At 33.2% G+C, this 16,214-nt stretch overlaps 1 protein-coding gene across 1 annotated transcript in view; it reads left to right on the top strand.

The window, feature by feature from the left end:
• The window catches only part of LOC147069998 (uncharacterized), a 162,421-nt gene extending 153,566 nt beyond the window's left edge, over positions 1 to 8,855 (top strand). Inside the window, exons 17-24 of the mRNA XM_085949343.1 lie at positions 166 to 369; positions 544 to 786; positions 2,033 to 2,217; positions 2,702 to 2,967; positions 3,950 to 4,099; positions 5,378 to 5,524; positions 6,250 to 6,406; positions 6,631 to 8,855. Of these exons, the coding sequence (XP_085805469.1) occupies positions 166 to 369; positions 544 to 786; positions 2,033 to 2,217; positions 2,702 to 2,967; positions 3,950 to 4,099; positions 5,378 to 5,524; positions 6,250 to 6,406; positions 6,631 to 6,876 (1,598 nt within the window). The 3' untranslated portion in view covers positions 6,877 to 8,855. The remainder of the gene's footprint in view (positions 1 to 165; positions 370 to 543; positions 787 to 2,032; positions 2,218 to 2,701; positions 2,968 to 3,949; positions 4,100 to 5,377; positions 5,525 to 6,249; positions 6,407 to 6,630) is intronic.
• Positions 8,856 to 16,214: the final 7,359 nt, after the last annotated feature.

Genomic DNA, 16,214 nt, shown 5'->3' with positions numbered 1-16,214 from the left:
ACACTTAGCAATCAAATGTTGATTATTTGATTTTTCGTTTGTTTATGAAACAAGTTATTTTGCATAGGGACTGAGGTTAGTAAGGTTATCATAATGAAAATTGTTCAAACAATACTTGAATAACATAATATCAATGTGGTAATTTATTTGTAATTCTTATTTTAGGTCCCCGTGAACAAGTAAACCAGAACACAGCATTTTTGGACGGATCTATGGTATACGGAGAGAACAGTTGCATCGCACGCTCCCTTAAAGGCTTTAACGGAAGACTTAACTCCACTATCCACCCCGTCAGAGGAAAGGAACTGTTGCCAAGGAGTGACAAGCATCCAGAGTGCAAGACTGCGTCAGGATATTGCTTCATTGCCGGTAAACTAACTGTCAAACTCCTGTTAATAAGGATCTACTCAAAACGTTTCTCGACAAATTTATTTGCATCTTCGCTTCAAGACACAAATTATTACATTATTTCATTACAGATATGATAAAATAAAGTAGATATGTATCAAACAACTAATATATATCCATCTTTCTTGTTTTCAGGTGATGGCCGTGCCTCCGAACAACCAGGACTGACGGCTCTCCACACAATGTTCATGAGAGAACACAACAGGTTGGTAGAAGGTCTGCGAGGAGTGAACCCTCACTGGGACGGAGAGACTCTCTTCGGCCACGCCCGTCGTATCCACATCGCCCAGCTGCAGCATGTCACCTACAATGAATTCTTACCGCGCATCCTCAGTTGGAACGCTGTCAACTTGTATGGGCTGAAGCTTTTACCAGCTGGTAAGACTATTATGAATAAATATATGTTGCTATTATAATTAAGAAAGTCATATAAACTTAGTCAAAGCACACTTGGGTGTGGTGACATTCCAAGGCGTAAAAAAACACTGGTGCTTCACATTAAAACATAGATTCCCATGATACACCCGATTAAGACCAGGTGTGGTGCGAGGCGAATGTGAATTAGGCCATTAATTTCAATGTTAGAATTAGGATTCCACCGATGTGATTTCATCTATGAAATCCGTGACAGCAGTGCAGGGCCGTGATTAGTCAGGTACGGCGACAGCTGAACGCATGTTTCCTGCAGTTGACTAAAAGATGGTCATGGTCAACCAAATTTTATGATTATTAATTTTGCATATTTATTCAAACAGACGGATTACGTTGAAAAATACCTCAAATCACATTTTATTAAGGTTTACAATCCCAGATTCCACTCGATTTGTTGATTCTGAAATCTCTGAATCAAAAATGCTGAAATCCAGGTATTTCGGGAATAATATTGACATTATTTTCATCTGAAATACTTAACTATTTTTGTAAACACTGAACCTAACCTAACATGAACAAAATTACTGGTTTCTCATTAGGTATATAAATCTGTGTAATATGAATAAGTATAGGAAAACAGTCTTGATAATGGTGTTACAACCGAAATAGCGATCGACAAAAGCTTTTTTAAAAAACCTGTAGAATTTAATATTATTTATATTTTCATTTATTATACGAAAATTATTATTTAGCCTTTGTGCACACATTTTCTCAATATTTATTGAAAAAATTACATTCAGTTTTCGATTTTTGTCGGTTACTTGTCATTCGATTTATTGAAATTTTTATTGTAAACATTAAAGCACAAAAAAGCCTTCAACATATAGTGGCGGTTTTTAATGAGGCTGATGACATAGTCGCTTTGCCAGAAAGTGTCAAAAGATGCGAATTTTTTACAATCAAAACTATATCATATTCATACTATCGAACGAAGGTACTTGATGGAATTTGAATTAAAATTCTAATGGATTTAAAACTATATCAATGTGTGAAAAAAATCATAACGTTGTATTTTAGGACTCAGTGACTGTTTATCATACAAGCAAAATTTCGAAAGACGGCCTCCAATGACGAGCCTATCAGTCATGCCTCTACGTGTCTAAATCAGCCTCTGTTCAAATCCAAGTGTTATACAATATTATTTGATTTTATCACAGCGTTACTAATTCAATGTATAACTATTTTTATTTAGGTTACTACAAAGAATACTCCCCCACTTGCAATCCATCCATCGTCACCGAATTCGCTGCTGCAGCCTTTAGGATTGGCCACTCTCTACTAAGACCTCACCTTCCAAGACTGTCTCCATCATACCAGCCCATTGAACCACCAATTCTGCTCAGGGACGGATTCTTCAGAGTCGACATGTTCTTGCAGGTTGATAGATATATAAAAACTATTAATATAATATACATAATTAAAATGGATCGATACTTTTGAGATTTCGTGTTGTAAACGTTTTTTCTGGATACCTTGGACTGCCAGGCGTACCAACAAATACATCATTGAAGAACTAAGAACAAAATATTTATATTCTCCACCATTTATCCCAGACAAATTCTTCAGTACATGTGACTCAGATATGAGTGACAGCTTGGAGATTTGGCACCCACACAATGGAGCAATCAAAAATATGATAGAATCTTCATTTGTGTCGGCAATCCACTCCAAGGACAGCTGGAGAGGAGAAATGTACACAGAAAAGAAACTACTCATGAAAACCACGGTCAACTGAAAAGAATTTTCATAATTTTTGATATTTTGTTATTTCTTTCACTATTCCTACACTAGTTAATACATAATGAACATTATACATAATATGCCTCTTGTTTTCATTTCTAAAATTGCGTTCTCTTTACAGCCATCAATGACTGAAGAGCTGATCCGTGGACTGGCTTCCACCCCCATGGAAACCCTCGACCAGTTTATCACCGGTGAAGTGACCAACCATCTTTTCGAGGATAGAAAGATTCCCTTCTCAGGAATCGATCTGATCGCCCTGAACGTGCAGAGAGCTCGCGATCACGGAATACCATCATACAACAACTACAGAGCGCTCTGCAACCTTAAGAGAGCGTCTTCGTTCGAGGATCTGTCCAGGGAAATCCCACCAGAAGTCATTGCAAGGTATTTTATTTTATGTCATTAATCATTCTATTTTTTAATTAAAACAATTTGATATAAGTCAATCGTGAAGACAGCTTTTTGATTTTGTCTAAGAACGACAGTTTGTCTATGGACGTCAATTTCGGTTGAACACTTTACGCCAGTAGCGAAGGGTGGAGGTAGGCTGTTAAGATATGACATAAATAGTCCACAATAAACTTTGTCAGTCAAACGTATTTGTGTTCATTGAAATAAGTCTACAATTTACAAACGGTGTTGGTTAGTTTTTAAAAATCAATTAAACCCTGCTCAACCAAATCATTGTAGTATTGGTATACTTTGGGCAATAAGACGAAATTGCGTTGGATTAAGAATACATATTATTACACGTATTGTTGGTTCTAAAACTCATTAAGCCCTACCTAAGCCAATTTATAATAGATAAAAAATATTATTCTATCCATAAAATATCCAAAGTTATGTAAGTATGATTTAAATGCATAATTTTAGATATGTTTTAAATTGACTATTATTTATTATGGCTTGGTTTTGTACTCCACGGTGGCCGCGCGGCTTAAGCGTTGAACTATAATGCCATGGGTCCCAGGTTCGAATCCTGGGTCTGGGGCAAGTACACATATTGTTTTTCAATTTGTGTGTGAGTCAGGGTATTGACCTAATAGGTTGAGCAAGTGGCTTGACATCCATTTCTCGTAAAAACAAAATCTGTTAATACAAACCTTCTACTCTGTGGAGGCCCATATGATCCTATTAGGGTCAGACATGGTCGAAAGAAGAAAAGAAGAGAAATGCTAATGTGCACTATTTATTTTAATTTGCACTATTTATGTCGGATCTTAACAGCCTACCTCCACCCTTCGCCGCTGCTTTACGCTCTATATACGAGTCCTTAAATACAGTATAGTATCAAAGATTTTAATAATATCTCCGAGTACCTAAGTAATTATATTTAAAAATGTACATTATTTAACTTTCATTATAGATTGAAACGCATCTACGCCACTGTCGATGACATCGATCTCTTCCCCGGAGGTATGAGCGAAAGACCACTCCAAGGTGGACTTGTTGGACCCACTTTTGCTTGCATCATCGCCATCCAGTTTAGGCAGATCAGAAAGTGCGACAGATTCTGGTAAGTTCACATGAAAATTGAACTAGTCTAAAATAATACTAATCAGAACTAATGAATTAGTATAATACTTACATAATTTGAAAACACATTAGAGTAATATATAACTACATATTAGAAAAAGCTTTTCAAAAAAAATATAAATAGTCGCCCAGAGGGATTCACGCCCATGTGCTCTAACCACTAAGCTATGTGTGTCCTATCTAATTGCGACTAAATTAACTAGTAGTTTTTACAGTTCTCACTGAAGTGCTTTCTAAATTTCGTTATTGTTTGGCAGTCGGCTTTTGTATTTTTAGTGAATTAGTATAAAAAATATATATATTGATTGTTTGCATGCCGAGACTTGTTGGTAAAATTGGACGGTATTATGGCCACGCGGCTTAAGAGTCGGCCTATAGTGTCGTGGATCTCAGGTTCGAATCCTGGGTCTGGCAAGTACACTAATTATTGTTTTTCAGTTTGTCTAGGAGTCAGATTATGGACCAGGTTGAGCAAGTGGCTGACATCCATTTCTCGTAAAAACAAAATCTGTTAATTAACAATCCACTCTGTGGAGGCCCATATGATCCTATTAGGATCGGACATGGTCAGAAATTATACAACAAGGAACCAACCCTCAACATGTAAAATATGAGTTAGTGTTATAATGTGGTTCCCATAAGAGTCAATTTGTTAGGAAAAAATGCCACGTGTGTATGTGAACGCTACTGCCATCTACCGTTGTAAGAACCAACCAATATTCACCTATTGACTGTTTCAATTTTGCAACAAAGAACCAATCAACATTTTTTTGTTAAAAAATGCATTAATTTCCTCAGATAAAGCAAAAGTTAAGTAGTCAATATAAATAAATAATTACTTTCAATATTTTTGAACTCCCAAAATATTAGTTCATGAATACCACATTGTTTACCGACACATAAAACTTAAAGGTATTCTTCTCAAAAGTGGATTTTTGTGGATTGGTTCTTTATTGCATAATACCGTCCAATTGTACCTAATGCGAGTGTGTGTCATAGGGAAAAACCAGTGTCAGTTTTAGGTACGTGGAGGTCCAAGACGGACAGGATTGGAGCCCCCTTGTAAGTTTTTACCAAATGTGATAAACCACCATTGAGTGATACTTGGTCGACTGCTGTTATTGTTCGCAATTGTCATATTGTCATACGATTTCAATAGTTACCTACTGAACACTAAATTATTGAAGTAGGTAATATTGCTAATTTTAATGTATATTTTTATTGTCTCTAATATTCTTGGTTGTTTATGATATCTTAGGTATGAGAATGAAGATGCTGGTGCCAGATTTACCGAATCTCAGATGTCCGAGTTGAGAAAGACAACACTCTCAAAGATGCTCTGCGAAAACTTCGACATCCAATCTGACATTCAACGTGCTGCATTCGACTTACCAAGCAACTTCTTGTAAGTATCAACAATTTTATTACATAGTTGAGTATTGATCTACTATCTATTCAAAATTTAAACCGAAAAAGATATGAGTTACGACAAGAGCACTCACCCGGAGAGTAAAAGATGTGAGTTCAAGTTACACTCAGTACAACTTGTTTTAGGATATTTTAGGAACAGGCAAGTGTATCAAAATAATGCATTCTCAATTTAACATTCTTAAATCTTGTGTTCAAAATTTAATAAAAAATTAACTTTCAAATTCAAGACATAGGTAATAATTTTATTTTTTGATTAATATAAAAATATTAAGCACAGAAGGTACCTTGTATAATAACTAGTATTAATAAAATAATGTCGTGGGTCCCAGGTTCGAATCCTGGGTCTGGCAAATACACATATTGTTTTTCGATTCGTGTTTGGAGTCCAGAGTATGGACCTAATAGGTTGAGTAAGTGGCTAACATCCATTTCTCTTAAAAACAAAACCTGTTAATACAACCTCCACTCTGCGGAAGCCCATATGATCCTCTAAGGATCGAACATGGTGAAGTAGTAGTATGAAAGATAAGTAGTTAAATATGTTTTAAATTTAATCATTCAAAAGGTTTTTCAGGGAATTTACACCTTTTAGATAATAATAAAACTGTTATTAAATTGATATACCATATGATATACATATTATTATTAGTGTAATGTAATTAAATGTAACATTAAAAAATATTGATTGTCTTCTTTCAGGAATCCCCGTGTCCCTTGCCACTCACTGCCTCAGATTGATTTGTCAGCTTGGCGCGAAAGCACCGCTCAGGGTTGCCAGATCGCTGGAAGGAATGTTGCTGTTGGGAACTCTGCCTTCCCGACACCATGCACATCTTGTATTTGTACAAATGAAGGGGTGAGCTAATTTTCTATGCATTATCAATTATATTAATATTAAAATTTCAGTAACACAACATCAGTCATAGAGAAAGATAAAATATTGGAGTAGATGTACTGCGTATTATCAGTACAATTAAATAAAGTCAAGTTTTTAAAACTGCGATAAATTTTTTAATCGTTGGAATGTTTGATTATCAGGGTATTATAATTACTATAAACTAAATATAACCTTATTTTTAGGCCCAATGTGCATCGCTGCGTATAACAGATTGTGCCCAGCTTCAACGCGAGTGGTCCCGCGATGCAATTCTCCGTGACGACGTCTGCTCTGCCCAATGCGGAGGATTCGTTCTCGGATCCGGCGGACTGGCTGTCTCAGGATCGGCAATCACCGAAGACCTCGTTCCGCCACCGCAGAGACAGGGAAGACGAAATGCTTTCGCCGGATTTAAGGTCCCAGACCTAGCTCAGTTCATCGCCAAGTAAAGTGCTTGTTATGAAATCCATGGAAAGGACCATTGTGAAAATCATTGAAAGTGTATCATCTTACCTAGGTACCATAAAAGGTTCTGTTAATGTGTTTAATTCTCGATTGCTATCAACAAATTCTGTCTTGAACAAAATTTGTAAAATGTATCAAAACATATTAGCAATTGTTTCATAGTCATAGACAAATTACACACCACCTTTTATTATAATTTCAGTTTTCACATTCAAAAAAATAAATTCAAATATAGAATTAAAAATGATAGGTGTGTCCACAGAGAAATAATTTTCTTTCATGAGATTTTTTACGAATTGCAGGTCCAACTAATGACCATTGTCTTACATATTGTGAAATATATTATGTCACAGTGTGTGAATATGTGGTAATTATGACACATTTTGTCGACAAACAGCCCCTAAGACATTTATGCCTCAAGAGAAATGAATTAAATTAAATGCAATACAAAAAAGAGACAATTACTTTTCTCTAAATTTAATGTTTAATTTGAAAAATATATCATGAGATTTTTGAGCTGTGTATGTACAGCAATTTATTAATACAGTTATTCCATATTTTGATTGCAATAAATAAAATTTTAAGATTAATAATATACCTTGTAAATCAACAAACTTCTGTCAGAACAATGGCGATATTAACGTTGCATAATTAATGTCAAATTCAAAAATGGAATTCAATTATTATTAATGGCCAGTGGATTGTGCAAACAAAATACTACCAGAGACAATAAATACTAATAAGATTGCTTGGTACAATGATGTGAATTCAGACAAGCATTTGTATTATGATAATTAGTTGACTCGGCTATGTAAAATACTTCCAACATCACACAATATGTTCAACTAATATATTATGACATGATAACAATTGCTAATTTGTTTATCTTTCAAAAACACTGTTTTAATTCTATTCAGAATTGAATATGTTAATGGTTTCCTTTTGACAGCTGCTAATTGTATCTAAAGCCTCGATGACATTGAGCTACTTTACAAGCTGCTTGTTGGCGAATTTAAAAACGGGCGATTCAGCTAGTGCGATTGCGATGATGGCACACAAAACTTTCCACTCGCTCAGAAGCCACAAGCTAGCGACTATTTTGACAGGACGTAGTTCGTTTTTTTACCGGGAGATCGCCACTATTGCTCTACTGCGCAGACGCAGACCGGCCCACACGCCAGCGAGTAGTGTGTAAAGTATTTCAACTTTTCTCGGAACATTGTTTACAATCTGCTTGTTAGCTTGTTCGATGATGACACTGGGTGAGTTTACAAGCAGATTGTAAATTCGCCAACAAGCAGCTTGTGAAGTAACTCAATGTCATCGAGCCTTAAATGAGAAATGTCACACGTTACATTATTATAAATGTAAAACGCTTTACAAATTATGCAACGAGTAAATTGTAATGTAAAGAAAAATAAATTGTGTAAATAATACCTATATTTAATAATTAAAATTAGGTACTATCATTTTACTATATTGTCTGATAATATCAAACAAATATTTAGAGTTATTACTTTAAATATAACTTTTGTCTTGTCTTGTCTTGTATTGTAGATTTTTTCTACTAAAAGTAGAATATTAAATTGTTCTACCAGTTCTATCAGTTTCAGATCTGAAAGATTATTTTAACTTGAGGGCTCGCCAACTTTCTAAACAAGAAAGTCACTTGTTAAATTTATTACACTGCATTTCTATGTACTTCATGAATTTTAAGTAGTAGGTATGTATTATCCATTTCTTATGATTTTTTTTTTCGATGAGTTTCCATTAGTAAACAAGAGATGGAGTTTACTGCAAGAAAATTGTAGAATACTTCTGGAAGAATGTTTTAGTTATTGAAGAGGAAGCCAGTGAGCAAGCAACTGTTGTATTTTAAAATACAAAATCACAATGAAAGCAAAGATCTCAATACTTGTAAATAGATAATGAGGTTTTATATTGGCTTCAAGAACATTTTTACAAAAATATTGTGAAAAATAAAATGTCTTGTTTTCATTTATCATCCTTTTTATAATGATTACTACAAACGAATTCAACATGAAAATCGCTTTGATGTTATATGATTTAGGTTTAATTTTAATGTAATGTAAGAACAAACATCTTCATACGGAATGATCTGTCAATAAAGGTAACTGCCAATAATGACTGCCAGATACAACCGGCAACTGCCAGCTGTTCCGCTAGAGCTTGCAGGCGACATCATGCTAAATCATAAAGATTGAAATATTACAAGCCGAATGATTTGTCATATTATCAAAATCAGCTTTAATATGACAGCATTTGCCTTTTTACTCATTTGCTAAAAATGTGTCAACAGTATAATATACATCCTAATTCAAAGATAATGCTGCCCTGCTTCATTTGTTTCTGACATAATTGACAAATCAATATAAAATCATAATGATTCATGAAGGTTTGGTTTATTTGACACATGGTAACCCTTCACCTTCGGATGTCACAGACTGAATTATTGCTAGTGGTTAATAACACGGTATTTTTTCGTTTTTATGTATATTAATTTAAACTTTAAAGTCACAATAATAATCTTGTTATTTCAGCATGATGTATTATTATTATCATTATGATTAAATACTCGCAATATATACTACATTCATCAAAACTCAGCATCAATTTAGAGAAACCAAAACAATAATACATAATACCTTTTAGTGGCATAAATTAAATTCATATCGGCAATTACCTAGATTGATAGAGAGAACCTAAGTATATAAATTATTTTTATTTGTAAATAAAACCAAAATACTTTTAAAATCTATCGTGTCAAATTAGTTTTGGTTGGTAATCTATAATAATTATTATTACATCAACTACATACTGATTATACATTATTTTCCCAATCCCCTTAATAAACACTGCATTGTAATTGAATAGTTTGATTAAATATTAGTCATTTGTAAAGTTATAGGTTAGAATACCGGCTATCACGATGTGTGTACCTACCTATATGTATGTATTTACCTAATTATGACGCATGTTATTCCTTTATTTATTTACCCCTGGAATACAATTAAAATTGATTCTTTGATATGCTCGTGGAATATGTACTTTTGATACACCGTATTTGTAACTAACTTAAAGATAGATTATTACCGTATCATTTAGTTTGAATGTACCTATTCTAGATACTTAATTTTGACCATCTTTCTTTATTTTAATGAATGCATCCACACCACAACATCCCGATAGATTTAAGTTATACACTCAAATTGTTCACTTGTAATGACAACTTCTTTGTATATCAGAGATTTTATCTGTTTCGCCTGATTCATGTCAGTATATAAAAGAATGAATAACAAAAATACACTGCCAACTGTTATAACATACATAAATAACTAAAATGCGTCTAATAGTTTCAAAAGATGTTAACTCACGATTTCATAGTTTCAAGAAAAAACAACAAAGAATTTAACAAAATATAAAAATTATTATTTATGTAATCTAAAATCATCAGAAAACTTTCAAATACAGATGAATATACTGTAGAAACTTAGGTAACTTAAAGACAAATTACATAATTTCTTGTCATTGTATAGAGTGGAGTAGAACACCTCATATTTGAAACTCGGAGTTAACAATATTTGAAGATAAAAAATAGATTTTTTTAATTCAAGTGGCATTGTGAATTCAATTCATGCCAAAAGAGGAGTTAACAACTTTCGAAACTATACGATTCAAAACCTTTTTAGAATATCGATACAATTTCAATTTTGTTTAATTGAACACTGACTGGTGTTTTCCGTTATGTCTACAATCGAAAATTAACCATCTACTGATTTATAATACTAAATAATCTGATACTTGTTGAATGTTGTCAATTATTCATATCATCATATTAATTTGAAAAAACGTATGAATAATTCAGAGTGGAATCAAGTAATTATATGAATCGTAATTTTCACAGTGCCATCAATAAAAATTATACCATTGTCTTATTGACCACTGTTTTAGTAGGTAACCAATATTGTAAAACAGGTATTTTTAATACAATAAGTTGTAATTATTATTTTTGTATGCATGTAGAATTTATTTTTTATGTATGTGCGCACTATTATTTAGTTTGTAAATAAAATTAACATTAAAACGATGGATACTTTTCATTTTTCCCCTTCGGTTACAATAATAATTGAATTACAGTCGAACTCAGTTATTTACGAGGAAGATGGAACCAACTGGATTTGCTCGTTATAAGCGTTACTTGTTATATCAGAGAATAGGTATTTTTAAATGAGCGGTCACATAACACAAAAAGTCGAAAATAAAAAATCTGAAAACCATCATAAAAATTCCCGAAACAAGAATGGCATTCATAAACTACAAAAGAAGTTGTTTATTGTAATGAACGGTGGTACCTAGGTACCTACAGACTTCACAAACCTTGGATTTTTTACTTATTTCAACCATATGCGTGGATACTTTTTTAATATTGTTTCAATATCCTACAAAGTGTTCACTCAAACATACACCAAATTTACATGGCACACTAGCCCTTAATTCTTACATCAGATCATTTCACGGCTAGTGGACAGCCAGCCTTTTTTAGTAAATATTTAAATCAATTAAGATAATAAATTGTTGATTTATTTCATGTTGGCATTGAAGTAATGCATATTATATCATATCACAACACAAAAATGAAAAACATTATTTGTCTCAGTAAGATGTCTTTTATTTTTATGGAAGCATTTCTATAAAGTAATCATATTGTTACTGTATGTTAATTCCATGGTATATTTTTAAGTCATAATATTATTATGGACAGAAGTTTATCTAGAGAAAAACCATTAAAATTATTGCTTTTAGAATAGGTACGCGAATGTTCAAAAGGTAATTAATTATTCATTCTCAATATGTAAGCACACATTATCGTTTAATTGCAGTAACTAGGTTATTTTTTTTAAGTTTCAAAAGTCAACTTTCTGTTGATGTTAAGTGAATACATTGCTACATTGGAATACAATGACATGCCGATTGTTTACACCGATCGCGAAATGTCATTTTGAATCGTCCCCTAAAGTTGTGGCCAAAATAGAATAGTTATACTATCTTCCTCAGTAAACATACATATTTCATAGAACCTCATATATTTTCACTGTCCGGATGAATGCTCTATCCACTGAGCTACTGTCCTGATTGGTTCATGCGAATTAAATCTTATATATTCAAGCTCTTGAGGTATTACAGTTGCCTAGGAACCTCCATTTAATTACAAAACCGGCCGCTGTAACTTGGTGACAATTTATATATAAAACGTATATATAAGATTAAATTCACATGAATCATAGTCAGGCCAGTACCTCAGGGGTAGAGCATTCATTCAGACCAGTGGTGAACAACCTATTTGACAGAAGGACGGCAGTGGATGCAAGTGTTGAGAAATAATGATATATTATACTACACTAGAAATACATTAATTGTTTTTAATTTAATACATAGTTACATAATATCAGACACGGATTTTGGGCCGCAGGTTGTGCATCATTGATCCAGACAGTGAAAAGATGTGAGGTTCAACTCTTAACTTTATAACCCTAACTTTTTTTTAATATTATGTATGTTTACTAAGATATTTCAAAATTATATATTTTCAATAAGAATATAAAAGTCTTCTGTCCATTCAATATTGAATAAAAATATTATGATGTAAGAATGTTTTCTATTTTTCGTGCACGACTCAAGTCGACAATCATTGACAATTGGATTGATATTCTTGGTAATCGTCGACCCAACTGTCACTGATGGTCGACTGAGTCATGCTCGAAAAATAGAAATTACTCTACTTTGGCGACAAAAGGACCCAAAATGATATTTCACGATTGTAAACGATCACCGTGAGTCTCCTAGTGTAAATTTGAACGTTAAGACAGTGAGACTCTCATACCCCCAGAAAATGCTGTATGTCTTGGATCTACAATGTTTTCCAATTAATTTTAGTAATGGACCTTCTATATTTTTTACAACACAATGGAACCCCTTGAAACATTTTTAAGCTATTGCTAAGTACCCACAAACGTTTTTGCTCGACGATTTATGCTCATTCGAACATGTCTCAACGTGTGTACCATCTCGTTTGATGCTTTTTTGTTCGAAATCGATGTGAAAAAGATTCAAGGGCCGTAATTCTTGCTCGATGCTCAACAGAAATTCATTTGAGCATGTCTCAACGTGTAGCGCTTTGACTGAGCATCTTGTGTCGTGCTGCTCGAACATGTGGACGCAACGAGCATGCTTCCAAGTCAACATGCTTGATCGAGCGAAACCGTCGACCAAAACGTGCGTGGGTACTTAGCTTATCACATGACAAAGTGCTTTTATTTGAAATATCTTTTTCTTGCTGCGAATTACTTTTTACGTTTATGCTCAGTTTCTTCAAGAAATGGTCGCCACTTTAATTCATCGTCTAATACCTCTCTGAAGTGTTACCATATATTTTTTTATTTTTATACCTAAACCAATAATTACATTAAGTTTAATAATATGGAGTTTTAGAATACTTTTAATATGTACTTATAGAGTTCTTGCAAAGGACTTGATCTAGAAATTTACAATGTTTTAGTCATATAAAAAAGGCCGCATAGTTACCTATTTATATCAATATTAATGAATAACTAGCCAAAGTCTGTTATACATCCAACACTCAAACAGATCCTTCATAAAAACCATTTAAAACACGTTTTGTTATTCATATATGAACATCTTCATAATATATGTATTATTAATTCAATTCCTAGCGGATGCACTCAAAAATGTGTACATACAAAAAACAATTCTGTCTCAGCGTAGCAAAGACTGACAACTTACTAAAAAAGCTTGACTTTATATGAAAATAGTAAAGACCAAAGTATGGTTAGTGTTGAGTAATAAGATAGTTTGTCCCCATTCTTCCAGTATTGAATTCAATAGCAAGAACTATTACTAGAATGAAATTAGTCACAGTTACCAGTGCAATGCAGAGTACTGCTTTATCGACAGTAGTACCTGAGACATCTATTGTTCATGTAATGTATTAGCAGTGGCGAAGAGTAGAGGTAGGCTGTTTAGACCATGCGAAAACCAAGCCATGATAGATAACAGTCAAAAAATACTCATCTATCTACAAAATATCTAAAATTATGCAATTCAATCATACATAACTCTTTGAATATTTTATAGATAGAATAGTGTTTTTTATTTATTATGGTTTGGTTTGGCAGGGCTTAATGAATTAAAAAAAAATAACTAATATGTGTAATATATATTCTTAAACCAACGAAAACAAATAAGTATGAATGAAAAAGTGTGTACAATTTTATCGTATCGCCCTAAGTATACCAAAAGTTTTATGGTTTGGTAGGCAGGGATTAGTTGATTTTTAAAAACTAACCAATACATACTATCTATAAATTGTAGTCTTAGTTCAATAAAAACAAATACTTATGACTAATCCAATGTGCACTATTTATGGTGGATCTTAACAGCCTACCTCCACCCTTCGCTACTGTGTATTAGTGAATATTATGTTTAGTTGACTTATTCTCGTCTACTAAATGCCTCTTATAATGATATAATCAACCAGTGTCTATAAAGTAGATACATCCTTCTGACACCATCTTGTATAGTTAGTTCTTCTAATTTTAGGGCCTCAAAGGCCAATCGGCCCAAGCGCAAATATTGGTTTTGAATAAATCCAATTTATTTTAAAACAAAATAATCTCACTACATACAAGCTTTTTTCATTTACTGCATATTATGCTGTTTGAATTGTTTATTTAAAATAGAAATTAGAGAAGTAATCTTAAACAACTCAATAGTGTACAGAAGAGGCAAGCTAAAAATTCGCTGACTAAACGGATTTAATGATAACCACTGTATGCTGTACGCATGAAAGCGACCACTTGAGATAGGGACAGATGGAGAGAATTGTTGGAGGAACCAGAAACCAGGTCCCATTCCGGATTGTCACCGCTCCGTCTTTTCACATTCATCAAATTTTCAGTTTGACATTAATAATTAATGAAAAGTCAGTTTGCACCTGTTTTCTTTCATAAAAAACATTTGGTTTATGTATCATTCATACCTGATTTATAACAGGCATAGGTTCAACTTTAAGTTGGCTGTGGTCTACTATCCAGCATTAAATTGCCAATAATTGACATAATCGCCAATAATCGACAATAATCACATTCTTACCATTGTCGTTCTTCAACTTTATATTTAGCTGAGAACACTTGTCAGCGTCACAAAGAAATACTGAATTTCCCATGGCATAAAAATGGTTTAATTTTGGGAACTCATTACAATTTCAGTTAAACTATTCTCCTGCTGTGTAAAACTACATCTCAGTTTAAACACACACATTTCACATCGTCTATTTCTTTCACTCCTGCGGCAAATAAGATCACGCAGGCTTCCTCATGGTTAATTTGAAAACAACTTTCACGTAAGCTGGTAATAACAATAAGTATGATTAATGTTTTCCTTTCAAAATCACAATGAAATTCTATAGACATATGTGTATTAATTAAGGCGCTAAGTACCAAAAAATTAACAACTAACTTTTTTATAGAAAATGTTCTACGTACCAACGCCAATAACGTCAACTATGGTCTAAGTGCCTCAAGCAAGTCAAAAAAATACAGCAAAATATTTAAATCTGGCGATGTTGTAAGTCCGTTGGCGTGTTTTATTTATAATGGTGTAAATACCACTGCAGTGGTCAGCGGCATTCAATATAAAATAGCTGACGACGGTGTGTTGACACTTGCGAGTTCTTAATTCCTAAAATTATGGAAGCTGTCGAGATTGCTTCACACTGTGAAATCACATTTTTCAAAATGTCTGCTTCGTGCAATTTTATTGCAATGACTCAGTATTTTGTAACCGCAAGCAATACTACTTTTTGTTACTTGGCGCCTTAATTAACACACGTATTCATATGGTGTGATCGACCAAAATCTATTCCGCAATCGATCGGTCGACATGTTGGACATGTGTGATTTATAACAATTCTGTACCAGTGACATATTAATTAACAGAGAAAAATGAAGTAAAGATTTTGTATCTAAACAATCATACGTTTGAGAACCGATTCATATTTTTAGTCTATTCATAAAAGAAACCTTAAAAAGTCAATAGACATAAAGCGGCTGAAAAATCTCAAATTTTATTTTCCCGAAAGTTCATTTTGGATATATGATACAACGGCTCGGGTCTCAGGTAAGGAATTTTGTATGCACACATTTTATTTTATAGACTTCACATTTTTTTTTAAATCTGTTAAGCGGTAGATGTATGACAGACTATAATAAAATAATAAAAAAAA

Source organism: Rhyacophila brunnea, unplaced genomic scaffold (assembly GCF_057557595.1).
Source record: "Rhyacophila brunnea isolate RB1 unplaced genomic scaffold, BYU_Rbru_1.0 scaffold_22, whole genome shotgun sequence".
In the NCBI taxonomy this organism is placed as follows: Eukaryota; Metazoa; Arthropoda; class Insecta; order Trichoptera; family Rhyacophilidae; genus Rhyacophila; species Rhyacophila brunnea.
Note: the sequence above shows the minus strand (reverse complement) of the source record. Positions and strands in the feature narration are given on the sequence as shown.